This window comes from Lutra lutra, chromosome 13 (assembly GCF_902655055.1).
Source record: "Lutra lutra chromosome 13, mLutLut1.2, whole genome shotgun sequence".
Taxonomy (NCBI): Eukaryota; Metazoa; Chordata; class Mammalia; order Carnivora; family Mustelidae; genus Lutra; species Lutra lutra.
Genome location: NC_062290.1, coordinates 24205248 through 24230268, shown reverse-complemented (window position 1 = coordinate 24230268; position 25021 = coordinate 24205248). Strand labels below are relative to the sequence as shown.

General features: G+C 39.6%; 1 protein-coding gene and 1 pseudogene across 1 annotated transcript in view; one reads left to right on the top strand and one right to left on the bottom strand.

Moving 5' to 3' along the window:
• Positions 1 to 16909, bottom strand: part of LOC125082946 (ras and EF-hand domain-containing protein-like) — a 66504-nt gene extending 49595 nt beyond the window's left edge. Inside the window, 2 exon segments of the mRNA XM_047698876.1 lie at positions 6773 to 6807; positions 16897 to 16909. Coding sequence (XP_047554832.1) covers positions 6773 to 6807; positions 16897 to 16909 — 48 coding nt within the window.
• On the top strand, positions 2086 to 6030 carry LOC125083053 (spermatogenesis-associated protein 31D1-like; annotated as a pseudogene).
• Positions 16910 to 25021: the final 8112 nt, after the last annotated feature.

The window sequence follows — 25021 nt, the reverse complement described above, 5'->3', positions numbered from 1 at the left end:
AATGTTAGATCTGGAACCAGAAGTTGCCCTTCAGAGAATGACTATTTTCCTGTTCCTCTTCCCACATTTCTAAATGAGTTTGGTAGGGTCAGGGAAACACCTAAAATGTGAAGTCTAAGGAAAGAACAGACATTAACTCCTCTAGGAAAAGAGATCTGACAGGGCAAATGATTAAAGAAGCACTAAGGTTTCTACTTAAAACTCATAGTCTATCTGGGTATGGTGGTGGGTCTTCGGTAAAAGCCCAAACATAATGATTCTGCAGTTCTAGATTGGGTTATTTGGAGAGTATGAGGTCTGTGTAAGAAAACAAATTTTCCTAGGTCTTGATCATGAGTCACATTCCCATGTCAAGCATCACTCAATCAAGCCTGCCTTCTCATTGGTCTAATCAGGAGAACAGTGCTGACCCTCTGAGAAGAGACTGGGGTCTGAGCTATATCCTAGGATACAGGGTCTACCTAAGGGAGCACAGATGTGACTCTCAGCCTTCAGATTCTATGTCCTCATTGAACAAAGAAATTCTGACTGAGAAAATCAAGTGTGGACCTCCCAAATAAAATCCCCCTTTGTTTTTCAAAGTAAATATGGAAAATATTTTATCACCTTAAAAATTGAGAAAAGCAAGGAACACAAAGTTCTATAAATTAAAATAAAGTCCTGGTATTCTTGGATAAAGAATGTCTCCATTTCTGAGAGAAGAGTGAGAGATGAGTCCCCACCCCTCATTCTTTTCTTTTTGTTCTGGCATCAGGGCAGTGCCAATAGGAGGAAAGGTGGGACTCTGAAAGGTAAGGTTCTGCCTATTCCACCTGAGCTCTCCAAGGCTGGCCCTTCCTGTCCTTTCCATGAGGGCCCAGTCCATGATCTCTGAGGATGCCAGCTGCTAGACACATTCCCTCTCAGAAAACAGAGGAGTCAGAGGAGAGGCTCATGAAAATGCTGTCAGAGTGCAAAACCCTTCTAAGATTCCCTGCTCTGACCATTACTGAGCATGAAGTAGTGATGGATCTGGGCAATGGGTGCTATCCAATATGTGGCCATGTGAGACATTAAGAGTCAGAACTTCCGAAGTTCTGAGACTTTGTGAAAGTCCTGTGATATCATGGATACTCAACTTCCTCTTTGAGATAACCGTTGACCTATGTTTCACATAGGGCAGTTTTCAGTAACACATGGGATAGATAATACATACAAAAGCCCATTGTGAATGATCAAATAATGCAAGTGTTATTATTATCATTGATCATGTGACCTTGTATCCTAATTCTTGGAGCTCTCCAAGTCCAATCTACCAAGGATATCTTTACAGGACACTCTATTCAGTCTCTTATAAGATCTCTCGCTTCTATCTTCATCATTCTCCTGGTTTCCCAGGGTGGAGAACTTGCCAGGGAGAAGTACAGGAGGCAAGAAAGGTGCTTTCTCTTGTGTAAAGGTGAGTAAATATTACCTTCTTTCCTGTACCCCTCTTTTAAGCAGAGTCTATGTATTTCTAGGGCCTCAGGGAAGCCTGGAATTGACATGGGATGGAAAATTCTCAGAGTTAGAATTTGAAAGTCTTGGGGATATTGGTGAGTGGAGGCTACCTTTGCCAGACCTGCCAGGATCACATTTGTTTCCTCTGGTCCTGGCTGCAGCTTTGTATTTCCTGTCTCCCACAGCCCCCTAGGCCTAGGCATCATGATATCATCCACTTTCAACAACTATTATGTCCAGACCCCTTCTGTGAGGTGTGAAATAACACAACTGCTGAGGTGAATTGGCTGTTGTTCCAGAGGCCCTGGAAGATGCTACTCCCTCTGTGATCCCCTTGGTTTCTACAGCTTCTGTGACTGACTCATCATTCACTTCATCTCCTGACTTCTGTGCAGTTGCTCCAGGAGACCTAATGCCAGGTTCTTTGCCTGAGCCGTCCCCCCAATTTCCTCCATCTTCTCACCTATCCCAATGACCCCTTCAGCTGACCTTTTCTTACTCTCACCACTAGGCACTCCCTCCCACTAGAGCCAAAAGCCTAGGATTCTTAATTCCCAGAGAACCATTCCATACCTCTACCCCGTGCCTTTCCTCCTTTCCTACCATATGATGCTCAGACAATCAGAGGGAACTTTACCTCTGAATACCATCTCTGTTCTTGACCCCACCATTTCACCAGATAACAACCTCTTACCACATCTGTCTCAGACAAGGAATCCCACTGATTCCTTTGCTTGTCATCATGTACCACCAACTCTGTCTGTTTCATCACTGCCAGACTGCCTTTTAACTGTGACTCAATCAATTTCCATCTCATTGAAACCTGTTCCTGAGAAGTCATCTCCAGATAGCCCTGGTGGGTTGTCTACTTATGTCCCAATAATTAGAGGTAGTGACTGTTCAAACCCATCGAGTTCAGAATTCTCCTATTGGCAGGCCCATGCCAAGAACATGTTCCTCCCCACATTATCACACTCGGATTTTCAGCAAGAGCAAGTCTACTTCCGTCAACCAGAAATCCGTCTCTGGGGAGACTCTGCTACTAAGCACAAGGAGGCCAGTGGAATTTCTTTCACTTGCCTTAACATCCAGGTCCTCTTGGAGAGACAAATGGAGAAGAGAATGGTTTTCCAGATTTTAGAGAAGAAAGTAAAAGAGGAGGGGCCATTTTCCAAACAAATGTGGTCAGAGAACCAGTGGACATCTTTAGGGAATTTGTTGCATCTGCTTGATGTACAGGTCACCACAGCCTCCAAAATTGACTGGAATATTGAAGGCAAGCCAGAGCAGCTCTCTATTTATCAACAGCTCCTCTATCTCAAGGCTTTGACAGAAAACTTGAATCAGAAATATAGCCAGCTCTTCTGGAGTCTTCCTTCTCTGCACAGTGAGTCCTTAGTAGCCACTCTCTGGTTTTCTAGTAGTACTTCCGCACTAGAGTCTCACTTTGTCTTATTCAATGGAATTCATAATACACCTGCCATCAAAATACAAGCACCTCCACCACTTCCTCATTCCCAACCATTTCCTCTCCCCATTGTACATCCCCAATCCTTGCCTCAAACCCTGTCCCCACATCCCAGCCCCTACCTTTCACTAATGTGAACACCCACGCCCATTTTCAATCCTGCCTCCTCATCATATCACCTTCTTCATCCCAGATTAGGGACTGTGGAGTGTCTTTCCATAGATCCAAGAATGAATCAGACTCTCCTATCTTGACTGAAAATCAACACCTGGGAAGGCACGTGTTGCAGAAGCAACAGGAAAGTTTGTGGGCTTTAGTCCCCATGTTCCAGAAACCTAAAGAAAGTATTTGTCCTCAAGCTCCCAACCTTCCGTTGGTTAGCCAGTCACCCCATGCCTATGTACCAGTCTCCATCCTTCCTGGCCATTTTCATATCATGTGAACCCCGGAGACACTGGAGTTACATAACCCAAGGAAGGTAATCCCATGCTGGTGCCTCCATGACTGTAGAAATCTAGACTCCCTAGCAGTGATGGAGCCTCAGCATACATTATCAGAACTCTCTCAGCAAAAAGGCAGACATGTTCACTTATAATTCTCTGAGTTCCAGGGCCATAGTAACAGGGATCTAGCAAAGACTGAATTGAGTCTCCCTGGAAGTTTCCATGAGAGGGTCCAAACAAAGTACCAGATAAGTAAAGATATGAGGAGGAATCGTGGATATATCCTAGAGAAGAGTCCAGAAGACAGTCCATATAGGGTCTCAGAATGCCACCTAGTGAAGGGTCTGAGGGCTGCCTTGGAGACAACAAGGAACTGTGTGTGTCATTCAAGGAATCACTCGGGGAATGAATTATTAAATGCCTCAAGGAGGGACACAGACCAGAATCAAATGAAAAGTATTCTTAGTTTACATATGAGCAAAAAGCTTTGGCAGATCACTCTGGGTAGGATTCCTATAGGTGTGTGTTATTCATGGCTAGCTGATGACAATACATTGCCTTTCTCTGGGAGTTCCCAGACTGCTACGGAAAACACAGATTCTAAAATGAATGGTGTGTAGGGTTTACTGCCAGAGCATCACTCTAGAGCATTCTTTTCTTGATCGCAGTAACGACAGGTGCCAGAGGCCCATATTATTAGATTTTGCATGAGTGAGAGGTGGGGTTTGCCCCTCAGGGTTCTTGAATCCATAAAATTCTATATGTCGAGAGAAGCTAAAACATGGCCTCTCTCCCAATTTGACTTTCCCTCCTCAGCCATGCATATTTCTGGGGTGGATTCCAAAGCTGAGTTTTTTTTAAACCCCTTGAGGGAAGCTCTAAACCTTTTTTGGGAAACAGGGTGAGAACAACAAAGTCAGTCCCCACTGTGGATCATCCTCTCCCCGCTATGTCATCTGTGGCAATGAAGGACATGGGGGCCTGAAGGCATCACACTCTGACACTGACCATAAGACTGCAGAGTGTATCCAGATAGCTGAGTGGGGAAGCCAGACTTTTTAGCCCTTTACACACAGCATCAGAGCTCAAGTAAGAACCAGTGAGACTGGACAAGACAACACATGTGACCCAGAGGTACCCACAAGGCAAGCTGGGGCTGTACATGAACCAACATATGAGAATGTGAGTTCCAGTAACAGAGTAGAAATGGAACTGGGCAAAGTGATGGTGGAGAAGAACTTACAACATTTTGCCATGTCCAACCTGTCCAGGGATATATTCGACACCAAGGAGCTATGTACCCTTCAATCCCAATCTTGGGACACCTTGATAAGCAGTGAGTTGGGAAGCTCCAAAATGATAAATGTCAACATGAGTAAAGTAGAAACCGCCCTCACTACCGAACACCCCTCACCAAAAATACTAGTTCCCCAAGATTCTAAACTATCAGACTTGAAAAGACAGATCCTGAGTGAGTTAAAGTTTAAACTGGAGAGTGAGGAGCATAACCAGGCTCAAGGATATCCCACTGACATGCCTCTTCTTTCAGATAGCTTGACTTCCAAGGCTTCACTGACTCAGTCGCAGAGTGTGTGCAGCGGGGACCTGGAAGCATCCCAGGTGCTGCATGTCCAACTGAAGGACAGCAGAATTAGCACGGAGGAGCAGCAGGAATCCTGGGACTCAAAACTGGCCTTCTGTAAGGGCCAGCCTACAATCTTTTCACAAAGAAATGCAAAGAAAGTGAGACCTCGGGATCCCAAAGCAAGAAAATGCAGAAGTGAGGAATCAGGAATAGGGACATCTGTAGGCAGAGAGGAGAGCCTCCATGCTGAGGACAGAAAATTAGCGAGTGCTTCCTCAACTCTGTCACAGAATGAACAGTTTCCTCTTGAAGTTACTTCAGAAAAAAGATGAGGCAATTTTCCCAGTGGATCAATTCCAAGAAAAAAAATCACAAGGCATCAAGAAAGTCCCCAGCAAAAAGCCAAGATCATGGCCACCTTAGTACAGGACCAAGACCCAGTTGAAAGTGTGGCTACTTTTGGGAGTGATTGGCCTCCTGAAGCTCACAAGCTCACTTGGGAAGGTCCTAGAAGAGAAGCTGGAACGTATGTATGTATCTGAGGCCTCAGAGTTAAGCCAGCAGCAGGAGGAACTACAGGCCCAGGTAGGGCCTGACAAGAGCCCTCCCTCCATATATTGGGCTCTCTCTGACCCACAACAAGAAAAACGGGCAAGTATCAAGTCCTGCAGCCAAGAAGCTGTTTGTGTTGACAAGAACCATCCTGCACGTATCAGACAGAAGAGAGACAGGGTCAGACAGCTCCGGAAAGCTGAGGGAATCAGCTATGAAGCCAGAGTCAATGCCCTTCTTCTCTCCCTTCTGGAGAGTCTGTGCCTCATCCAAGCCCCACCTGGGTGCAGCAAGTATGCCAGGTCCTTTGGGCCACCAGGGGTGACCCTGATGAAAGTACTGTGTTTAGCAATTTGACTCCTCTACTCATGCAGAAAATGCTTCTCCAGCACTTCCAGGGAGAAAAATTTCTCTAAAAAAATCATTCAGTCCTTGTTGAGAAAGCTTCACAATTTTCATGACAATATATCCTCTGATGAGAACAACCTTCAGCACAACCAAGAATATTAATCCTCCCCAATAAACATTTCTTCTAATAGAGAGTGGTGTTCTCTGTGTGCTGCCCTGGGACTGGGGCTGGGGCTTGTGCTTAGGGAAAGGAAGCAGTGCGTTCAACTCTTCGTAGTTAATGCTTTTGGCTTCTACAAGTACACCAGTCCCTTGTACAAAGCCAGACAGTAGCCTTCTCAGTTTTATCCTGGGGTCCTTTATGTGATCCTGTTCTGATATCCTGTATTTAAAACATTTACTTTTTTTCATAAAAAGTATAATGTGCTTACTCTGAAAACCTTCAGGCCTTTATAAACAGTGAGAAAAACCCTTAAAGTCTAGAACTTGATTAAAACTGCCTTTCATGTGCTCCCAAACTATTTGTCCGGTAGGATACTATGTCAGCTAGGCCTCACCTCCTGGAGGCTACTCAGGCCCAGTGATACTTTTTCAACATATGAATATACGGGATAGTCTTTGAGCATGAAGACAGTATCTCCAGTGATGTTGCCAGGGATGTTGTCCTCCTATACGGTGCCTGCCTTCCCAGACATGCAACATTTTACCCCAAGATTATAGTAATTGAGGGGTGCATTAATTATCTATTGCTGTGTAATGGATATTCCAAAATTTAGTGGGTTAAAAATATATACTTATTATCTCATAGCTTTTGTGGGTCAGAAATTCTGGAGAGGCCTACCTGGATTCTCTGCTTCAAGGTTGCATTTAAGATGTCAGCTGAGGCTACATTCTCACCTGGAGGCTTGACTGGGGAAGGACCAACTCCCATACTCATTCATATAGTTGCTGGCAGGAAGCAGTTCCTCAAAGTCTGTTAGAATGAGATCCTCAGTACCTTGCTGGCTCCTGGCTGGTTCTTCATGAAGTGGGCTTCTCCAGAATGGCAGCTTACTTCATCAAAGCAAGGAGAGAGTTTGCAAACAAGATAGAAGTTACAATCTTTTGGAAACTAGTAATGGAAATGACATCCTATAACCTTTCCTTTATTCTATCACTCAAAGGTAAATCACTAAGTCCAGCTTATGCTCAAGGGGAGGGGTAATTACATAAGAGTGTGAACATCAGGAAGTGGGGATGATTGGAATCTTCTCAAAAGTCTTCCTAATGCAAGGATTTCTTCTTGGACACCCTATTCAGTTTGCTGAAGCAAAAGTGGCCAAAGGTGCCATGTGGATTTTTTTCCTCATTCATATCCAAGTCATTAAGGTCAAAACTGTTTAGCGGCTAAATGAAGTGGCACCTGGTAAGTAACCATCAGAGACTGGAGCATCCAAAGAAGGAAGGAAAGGTGATGTAGGGAGGTAAAGTAGTTTGGGTTTATCCTGAATGGTTAAGTAAAATAAACACTGAGAACCACCTGACTTACCAGTATTCAAACTGGGGGGCTGGGAGGGAAGCTGGTGTAATATGGCTCAGCCGGCTCTACCAGTCTCTCTATTTTGCCTTAGCTCCCAGACCATAGTTGTGTAGAAGTAACCTTCAGCTTCTGTAGACCTAGCCAACGTTATATGCTACAGGTTGCAAGGTTTAATTTCTGTTCTTGTTAATATATTTAATATAGCACATCCATCATCTCAAATTTAATTCTCATAGCTTGAACATCAGAAAGAATGGGTCACTCAACTTTGCAAAAGGCGGTACTAGGGATCTTAGAGTACATACTCCCATTTTGGGATATTTTCCATAACGTATGTTGAAGGCTCTGATGCCTGGGAACTCTGTCACACTCAGGCACCCCTGTCCTTTCTATGATCCCGGGAATCCTGAGACCACACTGCCCCAGCTAGGATTCTGCCTGCTTCGGCACCTAGGAGTCTTTCGGGCAAGGACATCCCTCACTGGAGCTGACTTCTAAAAGTTCTGATTTTGTGCTCTGCTACTCTATCACTTGCCTGTAGCCTGCTGATGGAGGCTCCCTCCCCTCCCCACTGTGGTTTATCTTCCCATATACCACCTTGGATTCCCTCCTTTCCACCTCCTACCTGGCAGAACATGGTCACTTTTCTATTTGATGAGTTTCAGGTATTCTTTTCTTTGGTCTTCCCTTGAATTCGCAGGTGTTCAGAATGACTTGATAGCTATCTAGCTGAATTCCTGCAACCAGACAAAACTAAGTTCTCTTACTCCTCTGCTTTCTTGGACTGCAATCTCAATGCAGATTTTTTTTTTAATTTTTTATTTCTTTTCAGCGTAACAGTATTCATTGTTTTTGCAGATTTCTTAATCCCCTCCCATAGAAGGGCAACCTGAAGGACAGAGAAGGTAATATATATTCAGTGGGCTAGCATGAAAGAGGGAGCCAGTGATGGAGAGTCGCCTTATACTGTGAGGAATTATTTGGATGTAAAAGACGGAAAATACAACTTAACTGACTTAAGAAGGAGGATCTATTGACTTAGGTACCTGAAAAAGTCTGGGAATAAAGCTTGCCTAAAGGACAAGCGTTCATGGTGGGGCTCAACTGATGCCTTCAAGATTCACTTTCTATCTATTTCTTGGCATTCTGGACTGACTTTCTGTCCACCTATTCTGTAGCTTTAAGTGTATCTTCCAAGCTTTAAGTGTAGCTACAAACGGTTGTGTCTCTCAGTAGTCCCTGCAGAAAATCCCACTGTGCCTTAATGGCTCCAGTTTTGTCACATGCCCATCCCTGACCAATCACTGTTGTCAAAAGCATAATATCATCTTTTGGCCAATCGTGAGTTATAGATACATTCTTAAAATAGGAGTGTTAGGGAAAGACAACTCTACCTGCCCATAGACTGAGATTGAGAATGGGGTTAGTTCCCTAGAGGTCAATAAAGGGACTGCTTCCAGAAGGTGCGTGAATGTTACGTATCAAAAATAAAACAGATGTCTACTCCAGACCTCTTTCTCTGCCTCATTTCTGCTTTCTTGTCCAGAGTTATGCCATGACTAAAGCTTGGAGTTGTAGGAAATGCTGATTCCTTTAGGTGGGATGGGGTGGGGTCCAGGAGACAAATGTGGAGGAGGAATCAGTCAGAGTCCCCAACATCCATGTGGATAGACTATCCAATAATCTGGTCTCTCACTGTTCACCCCTTCTCATCCTTGAGCCCTTTACTTCCATTTCAGTTTAGTTATGGCCATATCCTAGAATGTAACAGCAGGATACATTCTGCCATCTAAAAAGACAGTCTGACATTCCACCGGAGTTCATCCTTTCAGCTTATGCCCTTAGTATGCCAATTCTTCAACTTAGGAACTACAAGACACTTTATACATCTCCCTGTCCATCTGAGACTGGTTTGTCTCATTTCCTCCCTCTCCAAGGAAAACTTCATTTTTCGTCACTTAATTCTAAACCTAAGGAGCTCTACTTTTTTTTTTAATTTTTATTTATTTTTAAAATTTCTTTTCAGTGTTACAAAATTCTGTGTTTACGCACCACACCCAGTGCTCCATGCAATACGTACCCTACACAATACCCACCACTAGCCTCACCCAACCTCCCACCGCCTTCCCCTCCAAAACCCTCAGTTAGTTCCTCAGAGTCCACAGTGTCTCATGGTTTGTCTCCCCCTCCAATTTCCCCCAGCTCCTTACTCCTCTCCATCTAAGAGCTCTACTTTTGACAGCTTTTCATTTGCCTTTCATCTGAGACGTGAGCAAAAATCAGTTGTGTCTTTTTGAGACAAACCAGTGAAACCAAATGCTTGCTAAACATCCTCAATATAAGGTCTTACAGACTGAACCTGTTGTCTTCCTTTATCTCTAACCTTCCCTTCCTCATACAGTCCCAGTTCCAGTAGCACCTGAAAATCCAAGCAAGAACCACAAGAGCCACTTTACATTCTTCCCTCTTTATTGTAGCTATCAGCTACTTCGTGGAGAAGCTGGAAAAATATGCCGTGCAGAGAAATCCTAGAACTCTCACAGTATAGTACATTCCCCAAAGAGATTATAAGATCCTTCAGGTCATGAGCTATATTTTGGTAATTAATTTTAATTATATTAGTAATATATGTTCACATTCTCCTGAGTCAAAATTAAAACAGTCTCATTAAAGTTAAATACCCTCATCCAAAACAAAGTGTCTCATTCTGCATCAATCAATTAATTAATTTCTTTGCTACTTATATCAATATAGACTATTGGTTTCCTAGTTGATTCAGGTCAGTCTGCTACTGTCTATTTATTTTGGTGACCAAATTGTCATTTTTAGCTGGTTACCTCAGTCTGACTTCTGTGCTCTTTTGATTTATTCAGTCATTTTTTACTTTCTGACACAAAAGATGTTTCAAGCTGATTGTATACTTTTCAGTGCATAATCCTTCAGTTCTTGATTTCTTTTTTTTTTTTTAATTTCTTTTCAGTGTAAGAGTATTCATTGTTTTTGCACCACACCCAGTGCTCCATGCAATCCGTGCCCTCTCTAATACCTACCACCTGGTTCCCCCAACACCCTCCCCTGCCCCTTCAAAACCCTCAGATTGTTTTTCAGAGTCCATAGTCTCTCATGGTTCACCTCCCCTTCCAATTTCCCTCAACTCCCTTCTCCTTTCTTTAATGGAAAACGGTATTTGGAAGCCAACATCAGTTTGCTAGATGTGTTCATTATTATTAGGATGTTGCTGCTTGTTGGCTATCTCAATAAATAGAGTTAAGGAATATGTATATATATGCAGACACACACACATTCACACATTTAAATATTAATTTATTTTTCTCGTCTCTACATGTGTTGAAAGTTTTGAGTTCACACCAGTACTTCTAGTTGTAATCTAACACTGCAGGGTTCACTGTAGTTTTCTCCCTTTCCAGGGGAAAGGCTGTCTGCTTTTCCCCATTGAGAATGATATTCACTGTGGGTTTTTCATAGATAGATTTTATGAAGTTGAGAAACATTCCCTCTATCCCTGTACTTTGAAGAGTTTTAATCAGGAACGGATGCTATATTTTGTCAAATGCGTTTTCTGCACCAATTGAGAGGACCCTGTGGTTCTTTTCTTTTCTCTTATTGATTTGTTCTATAACATTGATTGATTTGCAAATATTGAATGATCTTTGCATCCCAGGGATAAATCCCACCTGGTCATGGTGGATGATCTTTTTATTGTATTGTTGGATCCTGTTAGCTAGGATCTTGTTGAGAATCTTGGCATCCATATTCATCAGAGATATTGGTCTGAAATTCTCCTTTTTGATGGGTCTTTGCCTGGTTTGGGGATCAAAGTAATGCTGGCTTCATAGAAAGAATCTGGAAGTTTTCCCTCTGTTTCTATTTTTTTAAACAGCTTCAGGAGTATAGGTATTATTTCTTCTTTGAATGTTTGATAGAATTCCCCAGGGAATCTGTCAGGTTGTGGACTCTTGTTTTTTGAGAGGTTTTTGGTCACTGCTTCAATCTCATTACTAGATATTAGTCTATTCAGGTTGTCAATTTATTTCTGTTTCAGTTTTGGAAGTTTATACATTTCTAGGTTGAATCCATTTCTTCTAGGTTGCTTAATTTACTGGCATATAACTGTTGGTAATTTCTGATGATTGTTTCTATTTCCTTGGTGTTAGTCATGATCTCTCCCCTTTCATTCATAATTTTATTAATTTGGGTCCTCTTTTTGTTTGGATTGGTTTGGCCATTGTTTTATTGATCTTATTAATTTCTTTCAAAGGACCAGCTTCTAGTTTCGTTGATGTGTTCTACTATTTCTCTAGTTTCTAACTCATTGATCTATGCTCTAATCTTAATTATTTCCCTTCTTGTGCATGAGGTTGACTTAACTTGTTGATTTTCCAGTTCTTTAAGGTACAAAGAGAGTTGGTGTGTTTGACATTTTTCAATTTTTTTGAGTGAGGCTTGGATGGCTATGTGTTTCTCTCTTAGGACTGCCTTTGCCATATCCCATAGGTTTTGGACATCTTTGTTTCTTTGTTCTCATTGGTTTCCATGAGTTGTTTAAGTTCTTCTTTGATTTCCTGGTTGATCCAGACATTCTTGAGCAGGGTGGTTTTTAGTGTCCAAGTATTTGAATTCCTTCCAAACTTTTTCTTGTGGATGAGTTCCAGTTTCAAAGCATTGTGGCCTAAGAAAATGCAGGTAATTATCTCAATCTTTTGGTATCGATTGAGCCATGATTTGTGACCCAATACGTAGTCTATCCTGGAGAAAGTTCCACGTGTGCTCAAGAAGAATGAGTATTCCCTTGTTTTAGGGTAGAATGTTCTGTATACATCTATGAGGTCCTCTGATCCAATGTGCCATTCAAAGGTTTTGTTTCTTTGTTGATTTTTTGCTTAGATGATCTGTCTCTTGGTGAGAGTGGTGTGTTAAGATCCCCTACAATTAAAAAAAAAAAAGATCTCCTACAATTAATATATTCATATCAATATGACTCTTAATTTTGTTTAACAGGTGGCTTATGTAGTTGGCTGCTCCCATATTAGGGGCATAAATATTTATAATTATTAGATCAACTTGGTGGAGAGACCCTTTAAGAATGATATGGTGTCCTTCTGTATCTCTGACTACAGTCTTTAGCTTAAAATCTAATTTTTATCTGATAGGAGAATCGCTACCCCAGCTTTCTTTTGAGGCCCATTGGCATGAAAGATGGTTCTCCATCCCTTCACTTTCTTTTCTTTTCTATTTTATTTTGTTTTATTTTATTTATTTGACAGAGAGAGAGATCACAAGTAGGCAGAGGCAGGCAGAGAGAGAGGGAGAAGCAGGCTCCCCACTGAGCAGAGAGCCTGATGTGGGGCTCAATCCCAGGATGCTGAGATCATGACCTGAGCCAAAGGCAGAGGTTTAACCCACTGAGCCACATAGGCGCCCCTCCATCCCTTCACTTTCAATCTGGATGTATCTTTAGGTTCAAAACATGTCTCTTGTAGACAGCACATGGACAGGTCCTGTCTTTTTATCCCATCTGCAACCTTGTGCCTTTTTATGGGAGCATTTAAGCCATTCACATTGAGAGTGGTTATTGAAAGGTAAGTTTTTATTGACATCATGTTGCCTGTGAAGTCCTTGTTTCCATACATTATCTCTGTAACTTTCTGTTCTGTGTCACTCTTGGCTTCTTTCTTCTTTTATAGAATCCCTTTAATATTTCTCATAGTGCTGGCTTGATGGTCACATAATCTTTTAGAACTTGTGGGTCTTGGAAGCTCTTTATCTCTCCATCCATTCTGAATGTCAGCCTTGCTGGATAAAGTATTCTTGGGTGCATGTTCTTCTCATTTAGTGCCCTGGATATGTCTTGCCAGCCTTTTCTGGCTGCCAGGTTTCTGTGGACATGTCTGATTTTATTGTGATTTTCCGTCTTCTGTACGTAAGGAATCTCTTCCCCCAGCTGCCCTTAAGACCTTCTGTCTGAATCTCTTATTGTAAACTTCACAATTAGGTGTCTTGAGGTCTTTTTAGACTCATTGATCTTGGGTCTTTCTAGACTCATTGATCTCTGCCTCTATGACACAAACACTTGTTCCATTCCCCAGATGAGGGAAATTTTCCCCAGTATTTGTTCAATTGTATCTACTAGTCTCTCTTTCTCCACCCTCTCAGGGATCCCAATAATTCTGACACTGGAACATTTCATGGCATCATTTATTCCCCTAATTCTGTTTTCATGGCTTCTAAGTTGTTTGTTCCAGGCTTCCTCCTGATCCTGCTTTTCTATCAGTTTTTCTTTTAGATCACTAATTTGATCCTTTGCCTCAGTTACCCTAGCTGTTAGAATATTTAGATTAGATTGGATCTCCTTGGTAGTATTTTTAACTTCTTCCAGATCAGCTCTCCCTTCCACCCTTAGAGATTCTTTATTGCCACGATTGGTCTTCTTCAACATAGCCATTGCCTGGACAATTATTATCCTGAATTCCATTTCCTACATATTGTTTAATCCATATCCAATAGCTCTGTGGCAGAGGTTGCAGTCTCTGAATTTTTCCTCTGTTGGGTGTTCATCCTCCTAGTCATTATGGTGAGAGGTGGTTATGAGAATGTATATATATCAACTACGATCCAGTCAAGGTACCCCTCTCCACTGATGATCTTCTGCCCCCATAGAGATCCAGAAGTGTATAATGTTACATCTCAGGCTGATTTCATGGGTGTTCAGAGTGTTCTGGTAGATATTTAGCTCAATTCAGGGTCTCCTACTTCTCTGCCATCATGCACCTCCCCTCTGAAATTCTGTTTCTGTTATTTTGTTTCTAGGTTTTCCCATCATGTAAATACTCACCTTTGCTTAAATTACTGTGCCTTTGGAAATATTTAAAAAAAAATTTTTTAAGAGCATGAGCAGAGGGAGGGAAGGTCTCAGAGGGACAGGGAGGAAGAAAGACTTAAGCAGGCTCCAGGCCCAGTGCAGAGCCAACACAGAACTTGATCTCATGACCCTGAGATCATGACCTGAGCTGAAATCAAGAGTCAGACACTTAATGGACTGAGCCACGCAAGTGCCCTGAATATTTGTTAATCTTGAGGAGAAATTTTCTTTAACTTCTAGATTATGGTATTGTTCTTATCAGTACAAATGTCAGGATCAAATCAGAATGGATCAAACTTGGGATGTTCAAACAAATGATAGCCTTGGCATATTCTTCCCCAAGAAGACAGATAGCAAAACCTGGAGTTTATTTCTTATCCTTCCATTCTCACCTCACTAACTTTCTTCCTTTTTTAGGATTTTTTTGGGGGGCCTTTTTCTTTCACACTGGAATTTCTGCCATAGAATTTTACCATTTCCTCAGTGTTGTTATCTATTAAAATCATCTCAGGATTGCGTTCTCATCAACACTGTGAAATAGATATCATTTTCATTTTACAGATTGGAAACTGGGACCTAACGGGTTAATTGCATTGCTCAGGGCCACACTCTAGATGTCATCTTATGGATTTAATTCTTCAGACATGATACTGACTTACCTGAAATGTTACATGTAGTGGAGATCTTTGCAGTTTTTAATCAGCAGTATTTTCTTTTGGTTCCTGTGTTATTTTTTTTTTTCTTTCTTTCTTTTCCAATTTCTTTGAACTCTCAACTTTTACCCTTGTTCATTTTTTTTTTTATTTATTGTTTCTTCTGTTTCTCTCATTAAACAGGTTCTTTCTTTATTGCTTATACTCTGCCCTGGCAGTTTGGCTTCAGTAATTTTTCTTTCTTTCTTTTTTTTAAAGATTTTATTTATTTGACAAGAAGAGAGTAGGCAGAGAGGTAGGCAGAGAGAGAGGAGGAAGCGGGCTCCCTGCTGAGCAGAGAGCCTGATGCAGGGCTCCATCCCAGGACCCTGAGATCATGATCTGAGCTGAAGGCAGAGGCTTTAACCCACTGAGCCACCCAGGTGCCCCTGGCTTCTGTAATTTCTGTACAGAATTTTAGCTAAGTCAGCCTCAGAGTTTGAGTTTGGTCGAATTCCTGCTTTCTGCTTTCATCCTTTCTGAAATCCTCATTGGTCATCTTCTGAGTTTCCTCAAAATCTGGTGACTTTCTGCTTTTGCACCATGGGGTTAGCTTCTATTCCTGGTATAACATGTAGATGACTTCCCTTGTGGAAAGGATGCACCTTTTTGGATTCTGCTGTGGGCCTGTCCGGAGAGGCCACAATTCTTACAACAGGTCCCTCTGCATTCCTCATCTCAGGTAATACTTCTCCTGCCTTGCTGCGGCTACCTAGTTGTTGTTTTTTTTTTCCTTTTAAATTTAATTAATTTATTTATTTGAGACAGAGAGAGTGAGTGAGAGCTAAAACGCATGATCACTGGGGCTTAGGGAGAAGCAGACTCCCCACTGAGGAGGGAGCCCAACATGGGACTCCATCTTGGGACTCTGGGATCATAAACTGAGATGAAGGCGGATGTTTAACCAACTGAGCCACCCAGGCTACCTAGCTTTTGAAATATATTTAAAATTTTATTTTTTTAACCAGGGTAATAAGCACATGCTTTTTAAAGCAAATATTTTTAAAAGACTTATAAACAGAAACAAGCAGTTCTTTCTTTCATCCCTTTCTACCCCCTCAATAACTGTTTCTTCTTTTTTGATATTTCTAAATAATAGATACACACTGCTATATCCTGAATTATGAACATTGGCCATTGCATGTTAATTTTTTTATATAATAACATTTATTTCTTTTCATTATTCTTCTAATTTCTGTCCTCATTATTCTTATATAGTCTTCTACCACAATTTTTGGCTAAATCAGCTGTGTTTATGATATTATTACATTGTAAATATTGTGCATTGCAGACTCAAGTAACATACTGTGACTTCTTTTTTTTTTTTTTCTGTAGTTAAACATTTCCTCTAATATTTGTTTAACTCTCTATGAACCTATGGCTTTTTCCCCCCCAAATAGTCCAATTGTTCTGTTCTAATCCTTAAAATATCTCTATATACCAAAACACCAAGTAATATATTGTTTTATTTTTATTTATTTTTTTCCTCAGTAACCCTTGTAGGGACCAAAGGCAGGCAGCCCCAAGATGGGCCACTTTGGCATCAATATTATTTTGAGTTAAAAGCAATCCAAACCCTGCAATTTCAGAAAAATCTCCCCCCCTCCCACAAAATGCCTGCTTGTACCAGGGAAAGACCTATTAATAGAGATTTCTCTTTACCTAAGAAACTTACTTAAGTAAAAAGGCAACCTTTGTTTTCCAAGCATCTCCTTTCACCTTCCTACTAATGGTCTTTCTCCTCTTGTATCCTCATACCACATTTTTTCTTATGTTGCCTCACTGTCTTTGAAATTTCCATGTCTGTGTGGATTCCCCATAAATAGGCTATTAAATTTGATTTTCTCCTGTTAATCGTCTCTTGTCAATTTGATTCTTAGCCCAGCTAGAAGGACCATGAAAGGTAGAGTAAACTCTTCCTCCACAATACCCTCCTTCGACATGTCTCCGATTTACTCTAGTCTTTCACTTTCTCCTTCTGTCAGAAAGAGAGGTGTAATTCTGGGACCTTTTTTTTTTTTTTTACCCTTCCTGTGTTGGAATCCGTATTTCCTAGATTTCATGTAGATAATTTTCCCATATTCTATAATATATCCTTTCATGATGATGTACTTTGATACTTTCTCATTCATCGTTCTTGGCTTTCAGTGGACCTGTGTGATTTGAAATGCATATCCTTCAGTTCTTGGAAATTTTCTTACATTATTTGATAGATACCAGCCCTTTCTTTTGCCTTTTTTCTCTTCTTGGAACTCTTCTCAATGAGAAGGTGAAACTCCTGACTTAATTCTCCAATTTCTGTTATTTTTCTCAATTTTTCCTGCCATATTGTTTTATCATTTTATTTTAGTGAGGGATTTTTCTCAACTTTGTTTTCCAACATTTATAAAGTTAACCTGTTTCTTTTTTTTTTTAGCATATTTTACTTATTCTTTCTTGTTCTTTAAATGTTTCTGCTTTTCTGTTTTACATAGCATGTGGTGGTTATTGTTTTATAGACATAACATTTCCATTTATTACTTTGAATATTTGAAAAATTTTAGAAGTGTCTCTCTCTTTTTTCTGTCTTATTTTAATCGTATATTTGTGTTGGAGCTTTTTCTCAGTTGCCTGGTGACTCATAGGTATCACTGAATAAGAGGCATCAGAAAATAAAATTGACAGGCTACTATACTTTCTCATTTGTTAGAATTGACATTTGTCATTTACAGAAACTCAATTTAAGCTAGCTTAAGAAAAAAGGGAACTCTCTTGCCATACACAGAAATAAAACACAGATTAGTCTTCAGATATGGCGGGATTCAGGAGCTGATACAGTGTTGTCACTGTGATCTCTCTTTATTTTGGGATGAGGGCACTTCCTTTTATACCACATGAAATAAGTGAAAGAAAAGAGGAAAGAGGAGTGCTGTTATCAAAAGAAGGTTATAAAGTAAAGGAACACTTGAAAGAGAAAAACCATAGCTATTTCCTAAAGTCCCTTCGGATGGCGCATGTGAGACTCAGGATCCTAAAACTTATTATATAGTTGAATTATTTTATAGTTGAGTTATTATTGCTCTTAATAAAGCAAAATCTATTCCTTTCCAGGACTGTGATGTGTTATTCTCTCACATACCTACTTCTCTTCCCTACCCAAATGTGTTTGAGATGTATCCTCCTGAAAGACAGCATAGTCTTTACCCAGAAATTCTTTAAGACAAGCAGTTCTCAATCTTCAACAAGTATACAAATTTGTAGGGTTCTTGTTCAAATGTAGGTGCTGATTCAGCATGTTCTTGGTGGGGTATGAAACTTCTGTTTTTTTGAAAGATGCCTGTTAATATTGATGCTACCAGTTCTTGGATCATACTTTGAATGGCAAGGCTTAAACCATTTGGTTTAACTTCTCAAGTTGCCATTGCTTAGAAACTTTTCCAGAAAATCTGAAACCTGACTTTGGCTACAGTGTCTTACTTTCACAAACTTCAGGATCAAACCAAGTCCTTCATGACTTAGTAGGTAGGTTAACATTTCCAAAATGAGTAACTTCCAAAGTCCAGAGTAAAAAGAAAAAAAAAAAAATGATGAGGCAAAAAAAATGCCACAAGACTTTCTGGGAAGGATTTACATTTTCTGAATCTCCAGTACCTGAGGCTCTCTGTTCTTCTGTGTGAGCACAGACCTTGAAGGAAGTCTCTAGTCTATAAATGTGACTACAAATGGATGTGAGATTGGCCAAAATCAATTCCCTCCCTAACAGATGCTAACTGGTTATTTTTACACAATCTGAAATCCATGAAGTAATTAGGAAAGCCCATAAGAATTAAATCCTAGGCTCAATAACTGGTAAGTGAATTGTCCCATCACGAGAGCATGTGTATTCACAAGTTGTGGGAAATACATGTCATCCTGTAGCAGTGGTCCACAATTGATATACTTCCTTTTTTTTTTAAGATTTTATTTATTTATCTGACAGACAGAGATCACAGGTAGGCAGAGAGGCAAGCAGAGAGAGAAGAAGGGAAGCAGGCTCCCTGCTGAGCAGAGAGCCTGATGCGGGGCTTGATCCCAGGACCTGGGATCATGACCTGAGCTGAAGGCAGAGGCTTTAACCCACCGAGCCACCCAGGTGCCCCTAGTTTCTTATCTAAGAAATAAGTAATCTCATTACCTAAGAAAATTTTAGGGACAATGTAAAAGCCAGTAACAGAGGCCCTGCTAGTGATGATACTTCTTGATATCTGTATTTTTTTTTTTGTATCTGTATCTTAACATAGAGTTCTATGTGTTCAATTTCAATAACCTCTCCCTGGCTGATAACTATTTCCATGGGCATATCTGTGTGTTTGTATTGAAGCACAAACAGGCAAGAGAGAGGCACAGGTGTGTGCTAAGGAAAGAGAGTTAGGCATCATGATTACTTTTGATTAAAGAGGAGCTTTCATATAGGACTGTCTCAGGATATAAATAAAACAGGAAACCAATCAATATACCTTTATCCTCAAAGCCTATAAATAAGCATTAGGATTAAAATAACTTCCTAAGTTGAGCTATGATTGTCATCAACATTTCTTCCAAGGATCCAACTAATATATTTTAAGTTAAATAACATTGACCTTTAATACGTTTTAATCCCATTGACTTTCCTCATTCTTGCTTCTGAGTTTACATTTTTAAGTGACATTTAAGGATGCATGTACTTAGCTACATTTAATTTTAAAGAAATATCAGGGGACAATTTTATAATAAAATAGCGCCAAAAGTAAAAAATGAAAGGGAAAAGGTGTTAGGTATTTTAAAACTGAGTGACAGTATATGGTAGAGGGCTTCAGGGTTGGTAGGAGTAGTCTGAACATTAAAGACCCCTTAGGCTGTAAACGGAGAGCACAGCCCGAGAGAGTAAGTCGTAGTGACCTTGTGCACTCTGATTTGCCAACCTAAGCACAGTCTTTAGGAGCTGGAGTAGATTGATGTTCATCTGCTGTCTACCCTGGATCCAAACCACAGGACTAGTATCCATGCTCAGCTAGATGTAAGACACATCAGGGCTTAGTTTTGTGCTCCATTTCAGCACAGTTTCACCGCAGACCTGCAAGCATCTTGGAAACATTGCTTCATTCATCTCTACAACATTCCATTTAGGGAGTTAAGTTACAAATATTATGAAGCCTACTCTCCAGTTAAGAAAGCTGAATTACAGGAAGGTTAAGAGGCTTGCTTGAGGTCAGAAATTGGTAATAGAGATCAAGTGCCGACTGGAGGGGACCCAGCAATAGTTCCCAGGATACCATGGCAGCATCATTCTAAAATCCTTTCAGTCATTTCTCTCTGTTATTCCCCAGGGCAGCAGATTCACAAGTGTTAATACCAAGTTTCTTTGAGGTAGTGGTATAGGCAGAATTCTTTCTCTAGGAGGCAGATACTATGCTGTTAACTTTAGACCCCTCTACATTTTCAAAGACACAGAATTAATGACTGAATTAGTCCTAACACTGGATACACCTCACATTTAAAGTCACAGACAGCACCTTGCAATACAGACATCCACAGTTTAGAAGGGCTTCTTGAAGAAATATATTGCAATGCAAGAAAACTCATGGGCTTTCCAAAGCTGCAGCCTAGATATAGTTTCTTTTTCTTCAAAGAGGAAACTTGAGAGGAAACATTTAGAATACCTTCACAATCAGTCTTTTCTGTGAACAAGCTTTGGCTTGAGAAACTTCAAAATGTCCTCATTCTGTGGTTATCTTCATCTCCAAGTAAATCTCTAGAGCTTCATATGCAGAGGTATGAGGTATTTTTGTGGTTCCTTATACTTTGGCTTTATTACTAACTGAAATCAAATGGGTCCAAAAGAAGTGGAGGAAATTGGAAGGAAAATTAAAATTGAATATTTACTCTAATAGGTGAGGCCCCTACCTCTGATGGTGGCTACACTTGCCTTACCGTGAAGTAGCAAGTTTAAGACTTTTGAATCTTTTTTCTAGGGTGAAGAGAAGATTAGAAATTATCCCCAGACTTCTCATCCAATAATTTACAATGAAATAATTTACTATGGCACTGTTTTCTGATATCTTTAACTTCTGATATGAGTTAAGTTGTAGGTATATCTTTATAGCCACAATAGTTTTTCGGATAATATATAGCAAAGCATAAACTTCTTCGTAAAGAGAAGAAATATTTTATTTCCTGAACCATTCAAGAATATACATTCTCTTTGAACATTTTGCTACCTTGAATATTTGTAACTTTATGCATATAACAAGAAAATCAATAATAATTACTGTATATTAAACAGCATATTGCCTAACTATACAAAGTATATGTGTATTTATGTATGCATATACTAATATACACACATATAAAATCTTTTTTAATAATTCAACAACCTTTCATTGTAATTACCACCACTTTTGTTTCACCTATGAGGTAAAGGAGACTAAAAAAGACTCATGGTCTCACAATTCTATGTTGCTGACAGAAAATCTTTACATGAAAGCACAAAGTTAAATTATTAAAACAAACCAAAATAAGAAAGATGCAGGGTATTATCTGTATATTCCTCCATACAATTAAATCTGGAGAGAGAAAAGTTCGAGGAAAGAAAATCATTATCTAATTGCACTATCAGAATAATTCTGTATGGTAGGCTAAAGCTATTAGAACCAATTTTCTGATGAAGACTCTGAGGCTCACAAGATTGCAAACTGTTGCCTGAGAAATGTTTAATATCAACCAGGTGTTCCGTAGCATCTCATTCAGACCATTGGCCCTAAAATCAGGTTAGAGTTTTCTTAGAATGTGCCGTTTGTACTCCAAGGATAAGATGGCATAAAACTATCCAAGTTGATGTATACAAGTGGTGGGTCTAGGAAGTGCACAAATATCCATGAAAATCCGAGGAATAGAATCATAGTTGATGGGTTAAAAGTGTCAAACATGTAGATTGTAGCAGTTAAACTATGCAGAGGTCAGGAAACATTTTCTGCATCCTCAATCCTCAGGGCTTCAGAAATTTGGGTGTTTTTTTTAAGTTTAGGGTTTAGATGACTCTTAAGGCAAAATTAGCTACTGTATTCCTCCAAATTCCATTACAAATTTGGCGTCAGCTTTCACTGAAACACTCCATTTCCTTTATAAGTTACTTTGTCTTCCCTGTGTCTACTCACCTGTAGATGGGATGATAGAGCTGCTGAATATCTTTCTATATAATAAGTAGGTAGGTAGGTAGGTAGGTAGACAGGTAAACAGGTAAGGTAAGTAAATAGGTGATAGGTAGGTAGGTAGATAGATGGATAGACAGATCACACTTCTGGATCTGATACTGAGTTGCTTTAACATTGATTTTTCTACCCCGATAGACTCTTTAACAGCTAATGCTTTTTCTTACTCTGCTCATTGGTTCTCTCACAGCAAGCCTTCCATAGCAAGAGTGTTTCAGAAATCCCTATTTACCATCATTTGTATTATCTTCATTTCACCTGGCTTCTCCACTCAAATGCAGTTTTAGGCCAAGAGCCCAGCAGTGTTATTCTTTTAATTTTATTTTATGCCCACAGAGCTGAAACATTTGAAGTGCAAGCATGGGACTGTATACTTTTCAATTAGATGTTGGCACATGCAAACACTCACAGACACTACTGGCACAGACCAACTACCATTCACTTAACTTAATGGATACTCTAATGGCATGGCCAATGGTAGAGCAATTTTGGAGCCTTGAGAAATCTAAAAGCAGTGGAAATTATAGTCCACAGCATGACAAGAAGTCCCTTATAAAGGTTTTGCACAATTAGCTTATTTCAGAAATGAAAAACGCCCATTGGATTAATCTGCCAATCTTGTCAGGACAACGATACCAATTGCCTTTTGTAACTATTTACTTATTTCTCTGTTTCCTTAGGTATAGGGGACCAGACAAAGTATTGCTCCTTACATTTGTACTCATGCCTTTTTACTTGAGAAAGCATAGGACAGTGAGTCCTCCTTCATTCTTTCCCTGTTGAATCCTGTGAATTTTCAAACTTCAAGTCCTTTTTTTCACATTTAGTTTCTCATTAAATATTCTGGGTCTGTGTTTGGATTGAGATTTCTTTGAGGCTTATAACCACAAATCAAAATTTTATCTATTAGCATTATTATTTGCAAATTTCCAGTAGTCATTTTTATAGTCTACAACTATGGGTGTTATTGTTCCCTATCCATTTTATAATTTCAACTAAATTAAGCAATGAAAATTTTATAGTGCATCCCTAATTGTGCACCAGACTGGAACTGTTCATACAAATTCCAAGCACTTATAAGGCTTTCTGGGAAACATTGGCAGCAAACACTGGATTAAATGTTTATAACAGCAAGTCATATGGGAAACAGAGATAAGGAAAATCTCATGGAAACTTATTTTTTTAATCCCAAACCAAAACACTATTTTAAATTAACCTGGCCAAGAGAAAGCATTTTCACACTGTTGACCAATAAATAGCTTTTGGTCAGTAATAACAGTTAAATTGTGGGAATAATTTTACACGGACGTAACTCTTTGTGTCGACTATGATTGATGTTACAAACAGATATTAAATAGACAGAGTTGATGACTGAGACTCCAGCAATGTTAGTTCAAATTTAAACAGTGGACTTTAAAGTTTAAAAAAAAAAGTGCTTTGTTTTATATTGAAGGTGGAAAAAATCACATGGAAATATTTAGCTGTGCTTGAAAATGACATGGAGACTGCGGTGCATATATAGTCAACTTACTCATGCTAAAAATATTTTTATTGCTTGAGAGCTCAGACTGAAGACTGCCTTTTTTTTAAGATTTTATTTGTTTATTTGACAGAGAGAGAGAGAGATAGTGAGAGAGGGAATACAGGGAAGAGAAGGGGAGAAGTAGAAACAGGCTTTCTGCCGAGCAGGGAGCCTGATGTGGGGCTCAATCCCAGGACACTGGGATCATGACTTGAGCCGAAGGCAGATCCTTAATAACTGAGCCACCCAGGCGCCCTGAAGACTGCCATTTTTGTGGATAAATCTATCTTAATGGAATTGGGCAATAAGCTACTCCCACCAATTTGAACCCATGCTTGCTTCTTCTGATTTGACCAAAATGTGAAAGTTACAAAGGTAGATTTGTAGGGAAACTAATAACACTAAAGTTTCAAGTCCCATCACTTGTATGGGTACCTTCCCTGGGATGACTCCTAACAATACGTTCACATGCTCATACATTTTTTGAAGTTTGTGAGGGAAGATACTTTAAAATATGATTGGTTAAGACTACTCTGTCTTTCCATTCTGATTTTCCCTCCATCACACTTCCTTTTTGTTAGGTAGCATTAGAGTGGCCATGAGCATTCCTAGATTATGGCTATTATTCCCAGTGTTAAATTTAGGAGACATTTATTGGGTTTAGTCCTGTATATTTATGTGAGATGCAGTCAATTCCATGTAGTTAAGTTAGTGCTACATAGAAGCTTATGGGAATAGTTTACTACCCACTATGCCTAGCCACTTGTTATGGAAATATGAAAGTACAGGCCAGAAGCACTATTAATAGGTGCTACCTCACCTGATATGCTTAGTGGAGAAGAAATAAGGTTTAAAATGCGTATAGCAGGGAGCTGGTTTATAGAATATTTTTTTAGTCAACAAATATGTAAAAGATATTCATACTTAAAACAGGAGTACAATGACTTTTTAAGAATTCCAGATTATATTTTCTAGAAATTGGAAAAGGAATACAAACATAAAGAAGATGCAAACATTTATTCAGAAAGTTGTAAGGCTCAAAGGCAACTTTTTACTGCTGGATGGGAAGATGTTTTAGAGCATTTAAGTGAAACAGATGAGAAATTATGGACATCTGATTTGGACATACATATGTGAAGATGTTTTCTTTTGCAAACTTTAGTTCTATTATCAAAGATATTGAGAAAGCATTAAATAAATATTAACGCAATATGAAATATATGGGATAAAGGTGAGAAGAATAATCAATAGAAATTATTCTTAAGAGAATTTGACAAATATTTTTATATCATACTGAAAGTAATTTGTTAAGTTGAAGAGCAACATTT